At 48.1% G+C, this 22,252-nt stretch overlaps 1 protein-coding gene across 1 annotated transcript in view; it reads right to left on the reverse strand.

The window, feature by feature from the left end:
• Nucleotides 1-22,252, reverse strand: part of prkg2 (protein kinase cGMP-dependent 2) — a 187,100-nt gene that overhangs the window by 108,188 nt on the left and 56,660 nt on the right. The window contains exons 5-9 of the mRNA XM_072496242.1: nt 11,392-11,558; nt 9,485-9,598; nt 8,202-8,307; nt 5,539-5,602; nt 1,338-1,415 (exon numbers count right to left, since the gene is read on the reverse strand). Of these exons, the coding sequence (XP_072352343.1) occupies nt 1,338-1,415; nt 5,539-5,602; nt 8,202-8,307; nt 9,485-9,598; nt 11,392-11,558 (529 nt within the window). The remainder of the gene's footprint in view (nt 1-1,337; nt 1,416-5,538; nt 5,603-8,201; nt 8,308-9,484; nt 9,599-11,391; nt 11,559-22,252) is intronic.

Consider the following 22,252-nt stretch of genomic DNA (forward strand, 5'->3'; position numbering starts at 1 on the left):
CCCTTCCCACGCCGCTCCCCTGCAGGACCCGTCGCCCCCTACAACACACCCCCTTCCGGCCCTACCACCCGTTGGTGAGCTCCTAACGTGCGGCCTTTACACACCCCGCCGGCGCCGGCTCTGCTACCCCCGGCCCTGCCTAGTTCCTCTGCCCCGACCCGGACCGAAGCTCCGACCGCTGTGCTCCCGGATGTGCCCTCAACCGGGACGTCCGTGCCCGCCACACCACCGCCCGAATTGAGGAGATCGAGGAGGACGATCCGGCCGCTGAGACGGATGGACCTGTGATGGCACTTCACCCCCGCCGGACTCCTTTTTAAACAGGGGGTGAATGTGATGAACGGTTACTGCCTTATCATCATGTAAGGTGATGTCCCCTTTAAGACCGGGCTTGGAACCCTGGGGACTCCGCCTCTGGCTCCGCCCATCTGGGAGCCATACATAAGGGCCTGCCTCATGGTCTGTATAGCAGTCAGCTCTCGTCCATAGCTGTAGCATAGTTATTAGTCTAATAAAGCCTTCTTTACTGTTTAATCTCTAAGCATCATTATTGAGGGTACCTCACAAACTCCTCGTTCCAAGCCAGCAGAATGCAGCAAAACAAGTCTTTTTTGTGAGGGTAAGGTTATTGCCTGTGTTCCGTACAGTGAAGATGGGATTTCTATGGGGGCACCACTCTAATAAGGGGCTAAATAAAATCAGAGCAGAATCCTACTGATCCAAAAAGCTTAAGGTCCTTTTAAATACATTAACTACGTAAATACAAGTTGCTGTTTAGAGGCCAAAGGTGTCGGCTGAAGGAAAAAAGTTGCAAATTGATTGCAACTGAACTCATAAAAGTAAATGTGTCAGAATGATTTGATTATTGTATTGCTTTCTGTACCAAAATAAAAATAAAGGGTTGTTTAAAGTGCAAGTGAAATAAGGCTGTAAATGCGCAGCAGGCTGTTCAATATCATAAAGATAAATTGAGACTTCAAGGGGAAGCCTTTGTCAGAACGCTTTTGTGTTTCGAGGTTGAAAGATTCAGTACAGAAATGTGTTTTCACTCTTCGTGCTCGAGACTGACAAATTTGTAATTTGAGATTTGCAATCCTGTCCATTAAATTGAGGCAATTCTGCTTGCAAAATATATATAACCTTTCTCTATCCTGATGTTTGAATCCCCTATCAGCAATAAAAGACCACACAAGAGAGCACTAATCTGAGGCTATCGGGTTACCAGATGAATACATTTGTCTGAGTAATGCTGCAGCATGTGCAAAGTGCATTTGTAAATGTAGGAATGGGGTATATTATTTCTGACTGAATGCATCTAAAAACATTGAAAATCTTACCTTTCCCTTTGCCAAGATGAAGAAGGTACTCCCTTCCTCCCCTTGCCGGATAATGTAGTCTCCTTTATCATAGTATTCCTACGAGAAATCAAAAGCTCTTGTTAGAAGCTCGAGGTTGGACTAACTTTCAACTTTCGTGTTTGGATGTGGAACTGTGGGCATGATTTAATGGAAGTGAAACAGTGTCCTGTGTCGAGCGCATTTAGCCGGGTGTTTCCTGGCGCTCGCAAAGTCGAGAAAGACCCCGTTATCTAACGGGTCTCTTGTTTCATTTCGGGGCCTCAGAGAGGAACATCCTTTCTTGCCATCTGATTTTACACCCCAAGTCACCTGCTGACCCACTCCAAGGAACCCACAAAATTTCACCCATGAAACTCATCCCATCACAGCTAAGTCTCAGCTGATGCAACACACCTCCATGTAAAGCCAGAATCCTGCAAACAATGCAGGCAGCCACAATATCATGTACGTGAGGTGCACAGCCAATGGGGGAATCTGGAAATGAAGGGAACAGATAACATGGATTTTGTTTTGATTTTTACAATGAGAACTATGGGGAGCAATTTTACCTGGATACGTTAGGCGCTAAAGAGCCTCCAAAGTGACCAAGATAGGGTAAGCTCGGGTAGGGGGAGTCCTAGGTCTGCAGGATAAATGTGAGGGATCGTGAGGCCAAGGTGAACATCTCCAGGAGAGTGAGGTGTGACACTTTGTCCCTCTGTTTATTCAGGACATGCACCCCCACCCCCCCCCCTTCCCTTCTGGATTTCCTCCTCCAGGACCTCCAATATAATGTTCAAGGACTTGTACACCTTCTCAGCAGCACGTGGGCAGCACTGTAGCACAAGTGGCTAGCACTGTGGCTTCACAGCATCAGGGTCCCAGGTTCGATTGCCCGCTGGGTCACTGTCTGTGTGGAGTCTGCACGTTCTCCCCGTGTCTGCGTGGGTTTCCTCTGGGTGCTCCGGTTTCCTCCCAAAGTCCAAAGACATGCAGGCTAGGTGGATTGGCCATGCTAAATTGGCCTTAGTGTCCAAAAAGGTTAATAATAATCGCTTGTCACAAGTAGGCTTCAATGAAGTTAGTGTGAAAAGCCCCTAGTCGCCACATTCCGACACCTGTTCGGGGAGGCCGGTACAGGAATTGAACCCGCGCTGCTGGCCTTGTCCTGCATTACAAGCCAGCTGTTTCTCCCACTGTGCTAAGCCAGCCCCAGCTGGTTAGGAGGGTTTATTGGGTTATGGGGATAGGGTGGAAGTGAGGGCTTAAGTGGGTCGGTGCAGACCCAATGAGCCGAATGGCCTCCTTCTGCACTGTATGTTCTATGTTCTCCCTCGGTCCCAGAGTTATCCAGCAATGTGCCAAGCTGTACAAGTCAGTGAGTGAGAGGAGCCCAGACAGATAGCCCAATGAAAATTGGATCTAATTGACACTTGGGTGTGAAATGTGCAGGTGTCTGTCTTGTTCAGCACCTCCAGGCGAGTTTTTCGAACAATGGTAATCATCAATTAGGACCAGAGTTGTGTGCTGAATGTGATTTTCAAACAGCCTTTGCTTATAAACATAATTCAATTTAGTGCCTGTTTTCACCCTTTGGCCAAAACAACCACTCACTGTTTGTATTTTCAGAAGTTTATCACAAAACGTCATATAACCATTTCCTTCCCAAAACCTGCGCTTGTGTGTTTTTTTTATTTTGGAGGAAAATCATTAATCTAAATGAAATGCAACAGTCTGTAATCATCCATTATTATGTACTGCCGAATCACAGTTAGGTTTGTGTCTAACAGCTGACTCCATTCCATTAAAACATTTCTAATTGAGGGGAAGGAAATACATTCCCAATAAGGTCATGAGTCGATTAGGGTCCAACAGGAAATGTGAGCGAGTTTATACCTCAAGTCCCTTATCCCTATAGGATACTATACTCAGGTTCTCATCACAAGTTACCACTGTTAAAATGGAAGCAAATTGATCATAATTTTAAAAAAGTCAAACATTTTTTCATGGTATGGGCTTTTTACAATGTATGCATTTTAAACTTTACATTTTACTTGCAAAAAATAGTAAATCTTTGAGGTTAATTTTTCAGGGTGGGTGGGGGGAGGAATGTCAGTGTCGCACAACCAACGTTCAACTAGGGCATCCTCCAACAATAACATGCTGTGGATGTCCTGAGGGGGTGGGGGGTCAGACTTCCACCCTTTGGTGGGAGGAGGTCCTGCCCTCGGAAGAGTTGCTACCCAATCTGACTGTTCAGCAGCTTTTGCAGGCTCTGGAGCTCAATAGTGGGTGCTACTGGGACTGCATTCAGACCCTGGAATGAAGAGACCAATGGATCCTGAAGGACCCGGATGGACAAAGGTAAGTCCCAAGCTTTTAAGTTGGGACGGGATCAAGGAACCTCGGGATGAGGCGAGGGGGTGGGTATTGGAGGCCAGGAAGGGAGTCACAAAGTGTGTGCACCATCTTTGGAGGGGGTGTCCCTCATGCTCACAGGGCACCCCCAAAAAGATGACACCAACTTCTGCTTTTTGAAATGAAAATGAAATGAAAAGGTTACTGAAAAAAACAGCTGTTTTTGCCTGCCTGCCCATGCAAACTGCATTATGGTGCAGGCAGCATAGTATTCAGGTCAATTGGCTTGTAAACAAACTCAATTGCTGTTAATTGCTCTTTAATTAATTGAGGACAGGCAACTGATTTTGCCACTCGCCTACTGTATTAATGGAGACCATGTTGGGGCCTGGACAGGAAGGTGGTGGACCAGGCAAGCCTCATATTTCATGCAAACTGGAGGAACTGCATCTCATCTTCCGGTTAGGCATGCTACAGCCTTCCGGTCTCAACATCAAATTCAACAACTTCAGATGATTAGCTCTACCCCACCTCAACCCCTTTGTTTTCATTCCATTTCATTTAAACTGTCGTTTACATTTTCTTTCTTTCCTATCTTTCTTTATATATAGATCCCCCCCCCCCCCTTCCTTACCTTTTCTCCCCTTTGCTTCCCCCTCCCTCCTCTACATCTGTCACGTTTACCCTCTGAATTTAGTTTCTCTGCTGTTTGGTCTTTCACACCTTTTGTTCTCTCTGGGGACTGCAATTAGCACTCTTTCCCCTTGGTTTCTGTGGCTATGACTCTTCTTTCATTCCCTCACCTTACAGTACAAATATCTCCCATTTTCTATGCATTTTAGCTTTGACAAAGGCTCATCTGGACTCAAAACGTTCGCTCTTTTCTCTCCCAACAGATGCTTCCAGACCTGCTGAGATTTTCCAGCATTATCTCTTTTGATTTCAGATTCCAGCATCCACAGTAATTTGCTTTTATCTCATATTTCATGTGGTTACCCTCCCCCCCCCCCCCCCCCCCCCCCTGACCCCACTCCATCAAAAACACACCCTGCGGGGGAGGGGGCCATCAAATCCAGCCCCTGCTGGATTTTCCTTGGAATCTTTTAGATACTAAACTATGGCCGGGATTTCCGCACCCAAATGCGGCGTGCTTTCCAACAGCGGAGCCGGCTCACCATTGGCAGCCAACGGGATCTTCCATTCTCACTGAGGTCTCATGGGCGGCACGGTGGCACAGTGGTTAGCACTGCTGTCCCACAGCGCCAAGGACCCTGGTTCAATTCCGGCCTCGGGTCACTGTCTGTGTGCGGAGTCTGCACGTTCTCCCCGTGTCTGCGTGGGTTTCCTCCGGGTGCTCTGGTTTCCTCCCCTAATCCAAAGATGGGCAGGTTAGGTGGATTGGCCACACTAATTTGCCCCTAAATGTCCAAAAAAACATGTATAGGTTAATTTAAAGGATTATTGGGTATAGGACAGGGGAGTGAGCTTGGGTGGAGTACTCTTTCAGAGGGTCAGTGCAGAGGCTGAATGGCCTCCTTCTGCACTGTTGGAATTCTACGGCATTTTCATAGAATTTACAGTGCAGAAGGCTCACTTACCCTGCTTCCGGGGAACCCACCCTGGAAGATCGCCTTTGGTGGGACCGGAAGGTTCTGCCAGCAGAAAGGGCTGGAAAATCCCACCCTATATGTATTTACATTTCTAAACGCTGGTGTGATGAATTTAATCCTGCTCAGATTTTAAACTACTTCTCCCATTATCGTGCTGCAAAAATGGGAAGCGGAGAGGCTTATTGATGCACTGCAAGATATTTCCATTATTTCTTTCATAATGAACAACTTACTACTTCCAAGCAGTCCACTATCTTTGCGAGTTTATCTTCTGGTAGGCTCTTAAGCAGAGAAACACTAGAGAAATGTATGAAACATAAATCTTTTAAACACAGTCTCATCTCCAATGAACTTGTCAGACAATTATTACTGAATAAAGTTTGATGTAAGCCATTGAGTTAAAGGTTTGTCTGACTTGTGAGCCCCATGTGTTACTGTTCAAGATTAATTTGCTTACATTAAAAATATAGTACAGCTGCTAATATTTACAGAAGCACAAAACAGAGGCAAGGACAGTACAACTTGATAGTTCAGGATGGGTGGGGAAGCAGAAAGGAAATGTAGTTTTAATTTCTCTGGGGAACCTGTTTAGATTCTTTTCTTTGGCAAGAGAGAGTAAGGCAAGTACTTCTCAGAACAAAACAAGGCCTCAACTTGCTGCAGGTGAAACATAAGGTGATAGGTTAAAAATTATCCAGATGAAACCAATAGCATTGACAGGTTTGAGTTACAGGTTATAAATGACAAAGGTGAAGGTCATGTTTATATGTTCTCTGAAATTATGGGCATGATTCTCTGGCCTCGTTACGCTCTCGCTCAAGCGAAATGAGGCCAGTGAATAGCGGGAGAGGCCAAAAACGAGAACCGCGCCTAGCGCCAAACAGTTTGCGATGCAACTGGTCCACTCCCGTAGGCAAAATCGGGATCTCGCCGTAGTGTGGCGAGAAACAAATTATTACCACTTGAGTCCCATTCGTGTACAATTAACAAGAGCCACCCCTTCCCCAATGGCCTCTTGTCATTCATTGGCCACCCCAGCAAGTGGTCATGCTGGCACCGATTAGTACTCTTTTGAAAAATGTGAACCTGCCGGAAGGGCTTCTTTGGGGAGCTGAGTAGGGGAGAAGCTATCGTTGCTCACAGGCAAAGAGTCCGGAGGTGCTGGGCTTGCCACGCCAGTGCTTGGCGGGGAGGTGGGGCACCCTCGGATTGGGTGGGCCATCATGGTAGAGTGGGAGGTTGTGCTGGGGGTGGGGGTTGGGAGGGGGAGACCAGGGGGCAACTGTTCGTGGCACCACCATGCCAATCCCTGGATTGTGGATACCCATTCCTGGGGCAACCCTTGTCTCTGCCTGTCCGCCCCACTGACCACGCATAACCCCCACCGACTGCCAAGATCTCTGGCCAAGCGGCTGAAGGCTATTTCTAGTAGAGAATTGGCAATCATTGTTAAATGAGCACTTCACACATCACAAGTAGATTCCCATGGGTGGGCCATTTAGCATGTGGGAGTTATTGCCTAGCATCCCAATTACACCTTGATGCCTGTACACTGTGCTTGAACACTGTGGGAGGCAACATCACACACGCAGCAGCCAACATCCGAACACCCAGGGGATGGGACACAGCTCCGGGGACATGTCCACAGTCGGAGGGTGGGTGAATGCCACGGGAAAGGGAGATGCCTGGAGAGATGGGCCAAGGGTTTTGAGGTCAGCCCGCATTGTAGAAGAAAGTGACAAAGGCATCATACTGGTTGTGCACAAATTGTTTGTTGTGTTTGACAATCCCCCATCCTCCTGATAGTGCTGCTCTCTCCCCCACCCCAGCCACTCCCCTCCCCCGGTGCCCTCAGTGACCCTCGATGTGCTTTGCTCTCCTAGCTCAACCAATATGTCTAGGTATGTCCCCAGGATGCGCATCTGAGGTGGAGGCAGCCAGCTGCTTACCTCATCCTATGGCCTTCCATGCCTCTGGCGGGCATCCTCTCAGGGCTCTGGGGGCGGAGGGTCCTGGCTCACTTGTCGGCGGCACATGCACAGCCGTGCCGATCTGTCCCGTGTGCTGGTTGCGAGATGCGGCCTCATCAGAGGGGTGGAACTCGGAGGAGCGGATAGCTACCATCCCACTGCAGGGGCCGGGTTAGCACTAAGTGCCCCCTCCTCCCGGTCGGTGCCCATAGGGCCCTTGGGTTCACCTAAGGACGGAGGGTTTGAGCCCCGGCTGCCCCTGCATCATCTGGTTCTGCCAAACATGGTGGTTCCCCATGATCCACACCATGGTGTCAACACCCTCGGCGATGCTCCTCAGTGACTGGGCCATGCTCTGCAGCGCCTCGGCAATGCCCACCTGCCCTGGGACAAGCTCTGCAGCGCCTCAACCATTCCTATCTGAAAGTGGGACATGTCCCACAGAACCTTATTTTCTTCCCGTTGATATACTTACAGAATATCTTGGGATTTCCCTTACTTTTACCAGTCAGAGCTTTCTCATATCTTCTCTTTGCTCTCCTTATTACATTCTTAAGCTCCATCCTGCACTTTCTGTATTCCACTAATGCCGCCGTTGATTTTCTCCCCTTGTAATTGCTAAAAGCCTCTCTTTTCCTTCTCGTCATACCCTGAATGTCTCTGGTCTTCCATGATTCTCTCGGCTTGTTACTCCTTCCTATTATTCTAGAGGATAATGGGACCACCCTCCCCATTTCCTTTTCGAACACCCCCCCCCCCCTCCACCTCTCCCACTGTTCTTCTGTAGATTTCTCTGCAAGTAATTCTTTCCAGTCTATCTTGGCTAGATCCTGCCTTATTTTACTAAAATCCGCTCTCCCCCAATCCACAACCTTTTTTTGCAACTTGTCCATTTCTTTGTCCATAACAAACTTAAATTAACTTACCTTCTGAGGAAGTTTCTGTACTGCTCATGTCTGGCCTGAGTTGTTCCTTTCATAATATTGCGGAAAACGTTTTGATCCAGTACCCAGGTTTTAACACTGCTTGTGGCTTTAAGAGGACAATCGCAAGTAATGATGCAAGTAATTACAATCAACTTCCATTCTTCTCACATCTAACAACCTGAATAAACCTGTTGCTGTGAATCTGTCTGATAACTCAAGATTTTCCAGTAGAGCATGTGGGCACGTATGTTGAGAGGTAACTGGGGTTGCCTGATCCATTTTCATGGCCAAGCCATTTAAATGGATCGGGCAACCGCAGCCACCTCTCAACATTGTTGCTGATTGGCTGGCTAGCTGAAATGACCATCTAGATGTAGCTCACCCAGGGTGGCTGGTGAAAACTAGGCTGCTGGAGGGCATTCAGCTGTCATCGAGCTAAATGACCAGAGCAATTTCACAGGTTAAGCCAACGTGTGTGTGTGGGGGGGGGGATCTTCTGGTCTTGCCACTATCAATGGGATTCCCCATTGAATCCACCCCCTACTGCCGGGCAACCCACAACCAGAGGATACCCCCAGCGTGAAGAGCCGGAAGATCGCGCCCATAGTCCTTTGCAGGGAAATTGTCAACAGAATGTACACCAGATTCACTGCTGTAATTATGCCATAGAACTATCAATGAACCAGCTCTTAAAGGAACTCCTGATAATATTTCAGAATCAAATCACTTATCCTTTTACTCAAACAGGATCAATGTTGTTGCACAGTATAATCAAACTCCAATAAACATTTAATTGAAACATTATTCACGAAGGCCAAGGTGCAATTTATGATGGTCATCTAATTTTGGCATCAAACAATGGCTACGAATTGATTGTTGTCATGGTTTGTGACATCATCTGAGCCCAAGGTTAGCTTTGTGTCTTTTAGTCAATAGCGATTCATTATTCTCCATTTAAAATTCTTTTGAATTGCCTCAAGAGACAGTTAGTAAAGAAAGCTATATTGTTATTTCTAATATAGTTTCAGGATCAATCTCTTCAGTGCTACTGCTTCACATATAAGCTTATAGTTAATAGATAAAATGGTTGGACTTATTTATCCCTCAATGATACTAATCTAGTATAAATACATTGAGGCTGCTTGGAAAATAACTACCATAAACCAGAAAGGATGCTAATTGGAGGGTCCATAGTCTAAAACAAAATGTTCGAACAAATAATAAACAGACTGAATTGCTAAACAATTATTTTATTGCACTATTGAGTAATCAAAGAGCTGTACCTTTCACAGAGGCTGTCCTTGTGCAATTATATAAAATAGCAAGTTCACCAAATGCTGTCCATATGCTGATAGATGTTAGAATTTTGCTGTTTTGAAGGACCTCCAGTTTGCCCTCTGTCAAAAGGCACAAAGGAAAGGGCTTTAAAATACAGAAAATATCCCAAGGAGAATAAGATTTGATGCAGGAAAATGCTCTCCGACACAGATGTTTTACCCATGGCAAAATATTTGATCCTAAAAATATTTTAGAACTTGAAATGGTCTTAATCCTTTTACAATGAAAAACACTTGCATATATTTAGACCTGCCCCTCCCCTTTCACAACCGTACAATGTCCCAAAGAGGTTCACAGTCAATGAAGTACTTTTGAAGCTGTGCCCATTGCCTGGGTACCTGCAGCGAGCGAGGTGTTGGTTAACCTGTCTGTCCTTAGGCCACCTGACGTCCTGACTGCGAGCTCGAGGATGTGCCCAAGAGGCGGATCCCCCAGCGGAAAGGGCAGCCCAAGCTTGCTCAACACTCCTTGTCTGCAGATCTAATGCCCACCCTCCCAACTAGCTGGGGCCTGCCTGATTTTATCTAAATGCAGAAGCCATAGCTCAGTTGATAGGACTCTTGCCTTTAAGTTGGCAGGTTGTGGATTCAAGCCTCAGTCCCGGGGCTTGATCATAAAAATCAGGCTACAGTGCAGTACTGATGGAGCGGTGCACTGTCATAGAGGCTCTGTTCTTCAGATGAGATATTAAACTGAGATCCTATCTGCTCTCCCAGGTGGATAGAAAAGATTCTAGGACATCCTTATGAAGATATACTATTATGAAGAGGCGTAGGGAGTTCTCCGGTTGTCTTGGCCAACAATTATCCTGCAACTAACATATAAAAATAGATGATCTGATCACTTATTTCATTTCTATTAGTGAGAGTTTACTGTTCACAATTGGCCGTCAGCTTTGCTACATTACAAGAGTGACTATATTGCAATAAGTACTTCATTGGTTGTATAACAACTTGGGAGATCATGCGAAAGGCAACATATAAATTCAAGTTTTTTTTTTTAGTTTTTATAAATTAAGGAGATTATTAATTCTTCACCCTGATACTCCTGACTTTAATTTTGCATGATTATTACATTTTAGCTCATTGAAAACTGATACTGTGGAATAATAACTCTATTCACCATGTACAGTGAAGAGACTAGTTTATAATTTTTTACAAGTACTGACTAAATGATAACCTCACAGATATTTAGGGGAGGTTTTCCTTCCTCCTTTTCTTGCATAAAAGAGGCAGCAGTGCACCAAAAGGACAGGAAATGACTCCATGGGCCTGCTGTCGCTGTGAATATCTAATGTTCCCCTGGGCCTACCTGCCTGAAGCATGTGGTCAAGTTAGCTTTTCCTGTGACATACTCAAGGCTCCAATTAGCATTTTAGGAAAGCACCGATGGAAAAAAGAATTCAAAAAATAAGATTTCAGGATTTGTGGGGATACGAGGAACATGGGCACTTTCCCAGATCCCACAAACCCAATTGGGCACTGCTGCACTAGTTTTCCCCTATAATTCACCCTTCTTGAGACCAGCCAAACTCCCTCACCCTACTCCTCCCCCAAGGCTCCACAAACCTACCTAACTTCTTGCCCGGAGGCCGACAGAGCTGGATGATAATCCAATGGCTGCATCTCAGCAGCCTATCACGCACATTGTTACCTGTGACTTGTGGACTGAGCATGAACGGGTCCTGGCCTTCAAAATGGACTCACTGCAGGGCTAATGGATGCTCTGCTGATTGGTCACACAAAGTCTGCCCACATGATGATATAACATTCGGTGACTAGAAAAATCCCTCCCCCTCTGTAAATTCAAGAGGAAATTCCAAAATGTTATAAAATTCCACATTGGAGAGTACCTGCCAACACAAAAAGATGGTTGCCCGGTTCCCCTTGCTTAATAACATAGTCGCCGTGTTGATAGTTTTTCTCGTACATACACTCCACCATGTCTCTGACATGCTGTGTCTCCAGTCGCTTCAGAAACTGATTCTTGTTGAGGGCCTCTGTTATAAGCTTCTTCACTCTGTCATGGAAACAATATAGCCTGTTACTCCAGAAAGTGTCCTTCACTAAGCATAATTTATCCTATTATTTTTATGCAAAAGACTGAAACAAACTGTCAATTTTAGTTGGACGTGGAGCTCAGAGACTGACGACAGTAGGTCAGCAGTTGCATCAGCTATCATCATTACTTCAGCCACAACAATAAGCCCATTCATATAGCATCTTCAATATGGACCTAAAATGGGAAAAATGTGGGCCAACTTCAATGACCAATATTCTGTGCTCCAAGGATATTTGAAAGACACTTGACCTGACATTAGCTTGCACCATTTTTCAGGCATCCCAGGCAACCATCTAAAGCAGGCATTGGACTCCTAACATACGTAAATATATAATGCTCCTCCTTCTGCCCCTCCTCAGAATTGGATTGCGTTCTGCTGAGTAGGCACTGGGCCTGCCTTTTTTCCACAGTTTTGGATCTTCTTTTTTTTCCAATTAAGGGGCAATTTAGCGTGGTCAATCCACCGAGCCTGCACATCTTTTAGGTTGCGGGGGTGAAACCCACGCAGACAAGGAGAGAATGTGCAAACTCCACACGGGCAGTGACCCAGGGCCGGGATTCGAGTCCGGGTCCTTGGCGCTGCAGTCCCAGTGCTAATCACTGTGCCACGTCCCGCCCTCTGGTCAGCCATTCTTGACATTGGGTGGCGTCCAGTCAAGCTATGAACCTCTGCCAAAGGCTAGTGTCTTGTTCCAGGGAAATAAAATTACTATGGGAACAGATGAAAGACTACCTTGAGCACCACTAGCTGTGGGAAGTGGAATAACATTAACCTCATAAGCAAACCCTGGTGTATTTACTTATGGACCCCAACTCTGATGGGGGAGGGGTGTGGGGTGTTGAGGTGGGGGAGGTCCCTTGCTCAAAGGCACCCAGTGCCTGATTAAGGCACCCTGCATCACCCAGTTGCGGGAGGGGGGGGGTGTTTCTTCTTGCCTGCTCTTGCTGTTAAATTCCACCACCCCTCCCACCACATCTCACCCCTCGACTCCCTTCCCACCAACACTCACCTGCGTGCTTGGATGCCCCCTGTATCCCTTGGGTGGGTACCACACTGGCAGCTGTCACTGCTTCCCCCGTGATGCTGCTGAGTACAGAAGAGCTGCCAGCCTCTGACTGGCTATCCTCAGCCAGCAGGACCTCCACCCCTGAGGTCCTTGTTCCTGGGGGAAGGGCCGCAGCGGGCCTGTCAATTGCCAAAGAGGCACAAAATATAGTGGGCGTTCCCGAAAAGAGACAACATGGGGTTCTCACCAGTTCACCAGCCTGTAGCTGAGACCCCCTCGCTTCCAGAAGATTCCACCTATTGTCAATGTATCCATGCTAACAAAACCTCCCATAATTTTAAAGATCGTTTTTTAAAAAATTATTTTTATTCAGATTTTTATCAAAACATAATTTTTGCATAACCATTAACAACATTTAACACAATAAGGTAAACGTTAACATTGTATACAGAAAAAAGAACAAGAATATGTAACATTCCCGCCCCCCCCCCGGAATGCTGCTGCTGACATTTAGTGCTCTCCGAGAAAGTCGAGGAACGGCTGCCACCTCAGAGAGAACCCCGTCATGGACCCTCTCAAGGCAAACTTTATTTTCTCGAGACTGAGAAACCCAGCCATGTCACCAGTCCAGGTCTCCACACTCGGGGGTTTCGAGTCCCTCCACATTAAAAGGATCCGTCTCCGGGCTACCAGGGAGGCAAAGGCCAAAACCTCGGCCTCTTTCGCTTCCTGAACTCCCGGATCGTCTGACACACCAAAGATCGCCATCTCTGGACTCCGCACCACCCGCGTGTTTAGGATCTTGACATTGCCTTAGCAAATCCCTGCCAGAATCCCTTAAACGCCGGGCATGCCAGAACATATGGACATGGTCTGCTGGGCTTCCCGCACACCTCACACATCTATCCTCAACCCCAAAGAACTTGCTCATTCTCGCTGCCGTCATGTGTGTCCGGTGGACGACTTGAAACTGGATTAAGCTAAGCCTGGCACATGATGATGAGGTATTAACCCTGTTTAGGGCATCCGCCCACAAGCCCGCATCCAGCTCCCCACCTAGCTCCTTCTCCCACTTGCCCTTAAGTTCCCCCACTGGGGCTTCCTCCGCCTCCTGTAGCTCCTGTAGTTCCGACACCTTCCCACCCCTACCCAGGTGCCGGAGACCACCCTATCTTATATCTTGTATGGGGGTAGCAACGGAAATGTCACCACCTGTGCCTTAAGAAAGGCGTGTACCTGAAGGTATCTGAAGGCATTTCCAGGGGGCAAATTGAATTTCTCCTCCAGCGCTTTCAAGCTGGGAAAAGTCCCGTCTATGAACAGGTCCCCCATCCTTTTAATACCTGCCCTATGCCAGCTTTGAAACCCTCCGTCTATCTTGCCCGGGACAAATCTGTGATTGTTGCGTATCGGGGTCCAAACTGAGGCTCCCTCCACCTCCCTGTGTCTTCTCCACTGACCCCAGATCCTTAGTGCCGCCGCCACCACCGGACTTGAGGAGTAGCGTGCGGCAGGAACGGCAGATGCCGTAACGAGTGCCCCTAAGCTGGTGCCTTTGCATGAGGCTCCTCTAACCACTCCCACATCGACCCCTTCCCCAATACCCATTTCCTAATCATGGCTATATTAGCCACCCAGTAGTAGCTGCAAAAACACGGCAGCGCCAGCCCACTCCCCCCCCACCCCCCCCCCTCCTCCCCGATTGCGCTCTAGATACAGTCTCCTTACTCGCGGGGTCTTATTTGCCCAGACAAATCCCGAAATGAGCTTGTTCACCCGCTTAAAGAAGGACGTAGGGAAGAAAGATGGGAAGGCACTGGAAGATGAACAGAAATCTGGGAAGGACCGTCATCTTAACGGTCTGCACCCTTCCCGCTAGAGAAAGTGGGAGCATGTCCCACCTTTTAAAGTCCCCTCCATCTGCTCTACCAGCCGGGATAAATTAAGCTTGTGGAGGGCATCCCAGTTTTGAGGTACCGAAAGCTCTTCTCCACCATCTTAAGCGGAAGCTCTCCCAGTCTCTTCTCCTGCCATTTAGCTTGGATCACGAACATCTCGCTTTTCTTCTCGTTTAATTTGTATCCCGAAAAATTGCCGAAGTCTCTCAAAATCTGCAGGACGTCCCCATCCCCTCTAGTGGGTCCGAAATATACAGGAGCAGATCATCCGCATAGAGCGAGACAAGATGCTTCTCCCCCCCCCCGAACCAACCCTTGCCAGTTCTTTGAAGCCCGCAGCGCTATGGCCAACGGCTCTATTGCAAGGGCGAATAGTAACGGGGGGAGGGGGCACCCCTGCCTCGTCCCTCGATGGAGCCTAAAGTATTCCAACCTCACCCTGTTTGTGCATACACTTGCTACAGGGGCCTGATAAAGTAGCTGGACCCACTCTAGGAATCCCTCACCGAATCCAAACGTTCTTAGCATTTCCCACAGGTACTCCCATTCCACCCGGTCAAAGGCTTTCTCTGCATCCAACGCAGCCACTACTTCTGCCTCCTCTCCCTCTGATGGCATCATAATAATGTTTAGGAGCCTCCGTACATTGGAGTTCAGTTGCCTTCCCTGAACGAAGCCCGTCTCATCCTCCCCTATCACCCCTGGGACACAGTCCTCTATTCTAGCAGCCAAAATCTTGGCCAGCAATTTGGCATCTACGTTCAAGAGCGATATCGGTCTGTAGGACCCACATTGTAGCGGATCTTTCTCCTGTTTGAGAATGAGTGAGATTGAGGCCTGTGACATTGTTGGGGGGAGGGTCCCTCTCTTTTTAGCCTAATTGAAGGTCCTTAGCTGGAGTGGACTCAACAGTTCCGAAAATTTCTTGTAGAATTCTACAGGATAGCCATCCGGCCCCAGGGCCTTGCCCGACTGCATGCTCCCTAGGCCCTTAACAATCTCCTCCAACTCTATCGGGGCCCCCAATCCCTCCAGCAGATCCTCTTCCATTTTTGGAAACCTCAATTGGTCCATGAATTGCTTCATCCCTTCCCCTCCCGCCGGGGGTTCTGACTCATACAATTTACCATAAAACACCTTAAAGACTTTGTTCACCTCCTCTGGGTCCAAGACCCTTCCTTATCCCTAACTCCCCCAATTTCCCTGGCCGCCTCTCTCCTACGAAGTTGGTGCGCCAACATTCTACTCGCTTTCTCCCCATACTCATGGATTGCCCCTTTTACCTTCCTCAGCTGTGCTACCGCTTTCCCTGTGGTCAGCTAATCAAACTCCGCCTGCAGTCTCCGGCGCTCCTTCGGTAGTCCCGTCTCGGGGGTCTCCACGTAACTCCTGTCTACTCGGAGTATCTCCTCAACTAGCCTCTCGCTCTCTCCGCTCTTTCTTTCTTCTCCCTATGGGATCTGATAGAAATTAACTCCCCTCTAATAACTGCCTTCAGTGCCTCCCAAACCATAGTCACCGTTACCTCAACCGGATCATTAGTTTCCAAGTAGTTTTGAATGTTCCTCTTTATCCGCCCACAAACCTCGTCATCTGCTAGCAGCCCCACATCTAGCCTCCATAATGGGCGCTGTCCTCTCTCTTCACCAAGTCGCAAATCCACCCAGTGCGGAGCATGGTCAGAGATTGCAATGGCCGAGTATTCCATCCCCTCCACCCGTGGGATTAACGCCCTGCTCACAACAAAGAAATCTATACGGGAATACGCTTTGTGGATGTGGGAGAAAAAAGAGAACTCCTTCGCCCTCAGCCGTGCAAACCTCCATGGGTCTACGCCCCCCCGCCTGTTCCATGAAACCCCTCAGTTCCTTAGCCGCCGCTGGTCGCTTTCCTGACCTGGGCTTTGACCGGTCCAATACAGGCTCAATGACTGTGTTGAAATCACCCCCCATGATCACATTATGTGAGTCTAAGTCCGGAATTTTACCCAGCATGCGTCTCACAAATTCCAAGTCATCCCAATTCGGGGCGTAGACGTTCACTAGCACCACCCAGGTCCCCTGCAGCTTCCCACTCACCATTATGTATCTGCCCCTTTTATCAACCACAATACTCCCTGCCTCGAATGCCACCCATTCACTGACCAGAATTGAACATAGAACATAGAAAATACAGCACAGAACAGGCCCTTCGGCCCACGATGTTGTGCCGAACCTTTGTCCTAGATTAATCATAGATTATCATTGAATTTACAGTGCAGAAGGAGGCCATTCGGCCCTTTGAGTCTGCACCGGCACCCTACCCAAACTCAACACCTCCACCCAACACCAAGGGCAATTTTGGACACTAAGGGCAATTTATCATGGCCAATCCACCTAACCTGCACATCTTTGGACTGTGGGAGGAAACCGGAGCACCTGGAGGAAACCCACGCAGACACGGGGAGGATGTGCAGACTCCGCACAGACAGTGATCCAAGCCGGAATCGAACCTTGGACCCTGGAGCTGTGAAGCAATTGTGCTATCCACAATGCTACCGTGCTGCCCTTAAGAACAAATAAATCCGGAGGCACAATGGAGGAAGGCACAGGGAGTGCAGTATGAATATGGAGAGAAGGCGAGCCGGCTGCTGGCCCAACAACTTGGGAAGAGGGGGGCGGCGAGAGAGATCGGAGGGGTTAGAGACGAGGAGGGAAAGATGGAACGGGGAGCGGAGAGGGTGAACGGGGTGTTTAAGGTATTTTACGAGAGGCTATATAAGGCTCAACCCCCGGAAGGGAAAGAGGGAATGATGCGTTTCCTAGACCAGCTGGTGTTCCCGAAGGTTGAGGAACAGGAGATGACAGGACTGGGAGCGCATATTGAGGTGGAGGAGGTGGTAAAAGGAATTGGGAACATGCAGGCAGGGAAGGCCCCGGGACCGGATGGGTTCCCGGTGGAGTTCTATAGGAAATACGTGGACCTGCTGGCCCCACTTCTGACGAGAACCTTTAATGAGGCTAGGGAAAGGGGGATACTACCCCCGACGATGTCGGAGGGGACGATATCGCTGATCCTGAAAAGAGACAAAGACCCGCTGCAGTGCGGGTCATACAGGCCTATTTCCCTCTTGAACGTAGATGCCAAGCTTTTGGCCAAGGTGATGGCGACGAGGATAGAGGACTGTGTCCCTGGGGTGGTGCATGATGATCAAACGGGGTTTGTTAAAGGGAGGCAATTGAATGCTAATATACGGAGGCTGCTGGCGGTGATGATGATGCCCCCATCGGAGGGGGAGGCGGAGATAGTGGTGGCGATGGATGCAGAGAAAGCATTTGATAGAGTGGAGTGGGACTACCTGTGGGAAGTACTGAGGAGATTTGGATTTGGAGAGGGGTTCATTAGATGGGTTCAGCTCCTGTACAGGGCCCCGGTGGCAAGTGCGATTACAAATAGGCAACGATCTGACCACTTCCGACTATATAGGGGTACAAGACAGGGATGTCCCCTGTCCCCGTTACTGTTTGCGTTGGCAATTGAGCCACTGGCCATAGCGCCGAGGGGCTCCAGGAAGTGGAGGGGGGTACTTAGAGGAGGAGAAGAGCATCGGGTGTCATTATACGCAGATGATTTGTTGTCGTATGTCGCGGACCCAGTGGAGGGGATGCCTGAGATAATGCAGACACTCAGGGAGTTTGGAGAATTTTCAGGATATAAATTGAATATGGGGAAGAGTGAACTGTTTGTGATGCACCCCGGGGAACAGGGCAGGGGAATAGACGATTCACCGTTGAGGAGGGTAACAAGGGATTTCCGGTATTTGGGGATCCAGGTGGCCAGGAACTGGGGGACCTTGCATAAGCTTAACTTGGCACGACTGGTAGAGCAGATGGAAGAGGACTTTAGGAGGTGGGACATGGTGCCCTGTCATTGGCGGGAAGGGTGCAGGCGGTTAAAATGGTGGTTCTTCCAAGGTTTCTTTTTGTGTTCCAGTACCTCCCTGTACTGATTACAAAGGCCTTTTTTAAAAAGGTGGACAAGAGTATTATGAGCTTTGTGCGGGCTGGAAAGACCCCAAGAGTAAAGAGGGGGTTCCTGCAGTGCAGTAGGGACAGAGGGGGACTGGCACTGCCGAGTCTAAGTGATTATTATTGGGACGCCAACGTGTCAATGATATGTAAGTGGATGAGGGAAGGGGAAGGAGCGGCGTGGAAAAGACTGGAGATGGCGTCCTGTAGGGGAACTAGCCTAAAAGCACTGGCGACGGCGACGTTGCCGTTCTCCCCGAAAAAATACACCACAAACCCAGTGGTGGTGACAACTCTGAAAATTTGGGGGCAGTGGAGACGACATAAGGGAGCGATGGGTGTCTCAGTGTGGTCCCCGATAAGGAACAATCATAGGTTCGTCCCGGGAAGGATAGATGGGGGATTTAAATCTTGGCAGCGAGCAGGAATTGCGAAATTGAAGGACTTGTTCTTAGACGGGACGTTCGCGAGTCTGGGAGCACTGACAGAAAAATATGGGCTGCCACCTGGGAATGCATTTCGCTATATGCAAGTGAGAGCATTTGTGAGGCAACAGGTGAGGGAAATTCCGCAGCTCCCGGCGCAAGAGATCCAGGACAGAGTGATTTCGGTGGCATGGGTGGGTGATGGCAGGGTGTCAGATATATATAGGGAAATGAGAGACGAGGGGGAGACGATGGTGGAGGAGCTGAAGGGAAAATGGGAGGAGGAGCTGGGGGAAGAGATAGAGGAGGGGCTGTGGGCAGATGCCCTAAGTAGGGTAAACTCTTCGTCCTCGTGTGCCAGGCTCAGCCTAATACAATTCAAGGTTCTACACAGGGCGCATATGACTGGAGCAAGGCTGAGTAGATTTTTTGGCGGGGAGGATAGGTGCGGGAGATGCGCGGGAAGCCCGGCGAACCACACCCACATGTTCTGGTCATGTCCGGTATTGCATGGGTTCTGGGTGGGTGTGGCAAAAGTGATTTCAAAGGTGGTGGGGGTCCAGGTCGAACCAGGCTGGGGGTTGGCTATATTTGGGGTTGCAGATGAGCCGGGAGTGCAGGAGGCGAGAGAGGCCAATGTTTTGGCCTTTGCGGCCCTAGTAGCCCGGCGAAGGATTCTACTTATGTGGAAAGAAGCTAAACCCCCGGGCGTGGAGGCCTGGATAAACGACATGGCAGGGTTCATAAAATTGGAGCGGATAAAGTACGCACTAAGAGGTTCGGCTCAAGGGTTCACCAGGCGGTGGCAATCGTTCCTCGACTATCTCGCAGAGCGATAAGGGAAAATAGGAAAGGTAGCAGCAGCAACCCAAGGGAGGGGGGGGGAGACTCATTTGGGTCCTCAGGGGTTTTATGTGTGTGTTTATATATTAGTTATTTATGTTAGATTTTACAAAGTTACTATTTTAGTTACTATTTCTGTTGTTTCTTATTTTGTTGTTGGCAGTTGCCGTTAGTTAGCATATTATTTATTTTAAAAACGATCAATGTATATATTATTACAAAGTTGTAAAATGGGAAATCTTTGTTTTAGTTTGATCGAAAAACTGTAATAAAATATATTTTTTTTAAAAAGGAACAAATAAATATACACTATATCATTTTACCGTAATCCATGCACCTATCCAATAGCTGCTTGAAGGTCCCTAATGTTTCCGACTCAACTACTTCCACAGGCAGTGCATTCCATGCCCCCATTACTCTCTGGATAAAGAACCTACCTCTGATATCCCTCCTATATCTTCCACCTTTCACCTTAAATTTATGTCCCCTTGTAATGGTTTGTTCCACCTGGGGAAAAAGTCTCTGACTGTCTACTCTATCTATTCCCCTGATCATCTTATTAACCTCTATCAAGTCGCCCCTCATCCTTCTCCGTTCTAATGAGAAAAGGCCTAGCACCCTCAACCTTTCCTCGTAAGACCTACTCTCCATTCCAGGTAACATCCTGGTAAATCTCCTTTGCACCTTTTCCAAAGCTTCCACATCCTTCCTAAAATGAGGCGACCAGAACTGTACACAATACTCCAAATGTGGCCTTACCAAAGTTTTGTACAGCTGCATCATCACCTCACGGCTCTTAAATTCAATCCCTCTGTTAATGAACGCGAGCACACCATAGGCCTTCTTCACAGCTCTATCCACTTGAGTGGCAACTTTCAAAGATGTATGAACATAGACCCCAAGATCTCTCTGCTCCTCCACATTACCAAGAACTCTACCGTTAACCCTGTATTCCGCATTCATATTTGTCCTTCCAAAATGGACAACCTCACACTTTTCAGGGTTAAACTCCATCTGCCACTTATCAGCCCAGCTCTGCATCCTATCTATGTCTCTTTGCAGCTGACAACAGCCCTTCTTACTATCCACAACTCCACCAATCTTCGTGTTGTCTGCAAATTTACTGACCCATCCTTCAACTCCCTCATCCAAGTCATTAATGAAAATCACAAACAGCAGAGGACCCAGAACTGATCCCTGCGGTACACCACTGGTAACTGGGATCCAGGCTGAATGTTTGCCATCCACCACCACTCTCTGATTTCTATCGGTTAGCCAGTTTGTTATCCAACTGGCCAAATTTCCCACTATCCCCTGCCTGCTTACTTTCTGCAGAAGCCTACCATGGGGAACCTTATCAAATGCCTTACTAAAATCCATGTACACTACATCCACTGCTTTACCTTCATCCACATGCTTGGTCACCTCCTCAAAGAATTCAATAAGACTTGTAAGGCAAGACCTACCCCTCACAAATCCGTGCTGACTATCCCTAATCAAGCAGTGTCTTTCCAGATGCTCAGAAATCCTATCCTTCAGTACCCTTTCCATGACTTTGCCTACCACCGAAGTAAGACGAACTGGCCTGTAATTCCCAGGGTTATCCCTCGTCCCTTTTTTGAACAGGGGCACGACATTCGCCACTCTCCAATCCCCTGGTACCACCCCTGTTGACAGTGAGGACGAAAAGATCATTGCCAACGGCTCTGCAATTTCATCTCTTACTTCCCATAGAAACCTTGGATATATCCCGTCAGGCCCGGGGGACTTGTCTATCCTCAAGTTTTTTTAAATGCCCAACACATCTTCCTTCCTAACAAGTATTTCCTCAAGCTTACCAATCTGTTTTGCACTGTCCTCTCCAACAATATGGCCCCTCTCATTTGTAAATACAGGAGAAAAGTACTCGTTCAAGACCTCTCCTATCTCTTCAGACTCAATACACAATCTCCCGCTACTGTCCTTGATCGGACCTACCCTCGCTCTAGTCATTCTCATATTTCTCACATATGTGTAAAAGGCCTTGGGGTTTTCCTTGATCCTACCTGTCAAAGATTGTTCATGCCCTCTCTTAGCTCTCCTAATCCCTTTCTTCAGTTCCCTCCTGGCTATCTTGTATCCCTCCAATGCCCTGTCTGAACCTTGTTTCCTCAGCCTTACATAAGTCTCCTTTTTCCTCCTAACAAGACATTCAACCTCTCTTGTCAACCATGGTTCCCTCACTCGACCATCTCTTCCCTGCCTGACAGGGACATACATATCAAGGACACGTAGTACCTGTTCCTTGAACAAGTTTCCCATTTCACTTGTGTCCTTCCCTGACAACCTATGTTCCCAACTTATGCACTTCAATTCTTGTCTGACAACATCGTATTTACCCTTCCCCCAATTGTAAACCTTGCCCCGTAGCACGCACCTATCCCTCTCCATTACTAAAGTGAAAGTCACAGAATTGTGGTCACTATCTCCAAA

This window comes from Scyliorhinus torazame, chromosome 3 (assembly GCF_047496885.1).
Source record: "Scyliorhinus torazame isolate Kashiwa2021f chromosome 3, sScyTor2.1, whole genome shotgun sequence".
Taxonomy (NCBI): Eukaryota; Metazoa; Chordata; class Chondrichthyes; order Carcharhiniformes; family Scyliorhinidae; genus Scyliorhinus; species Scyliorhinus torazame.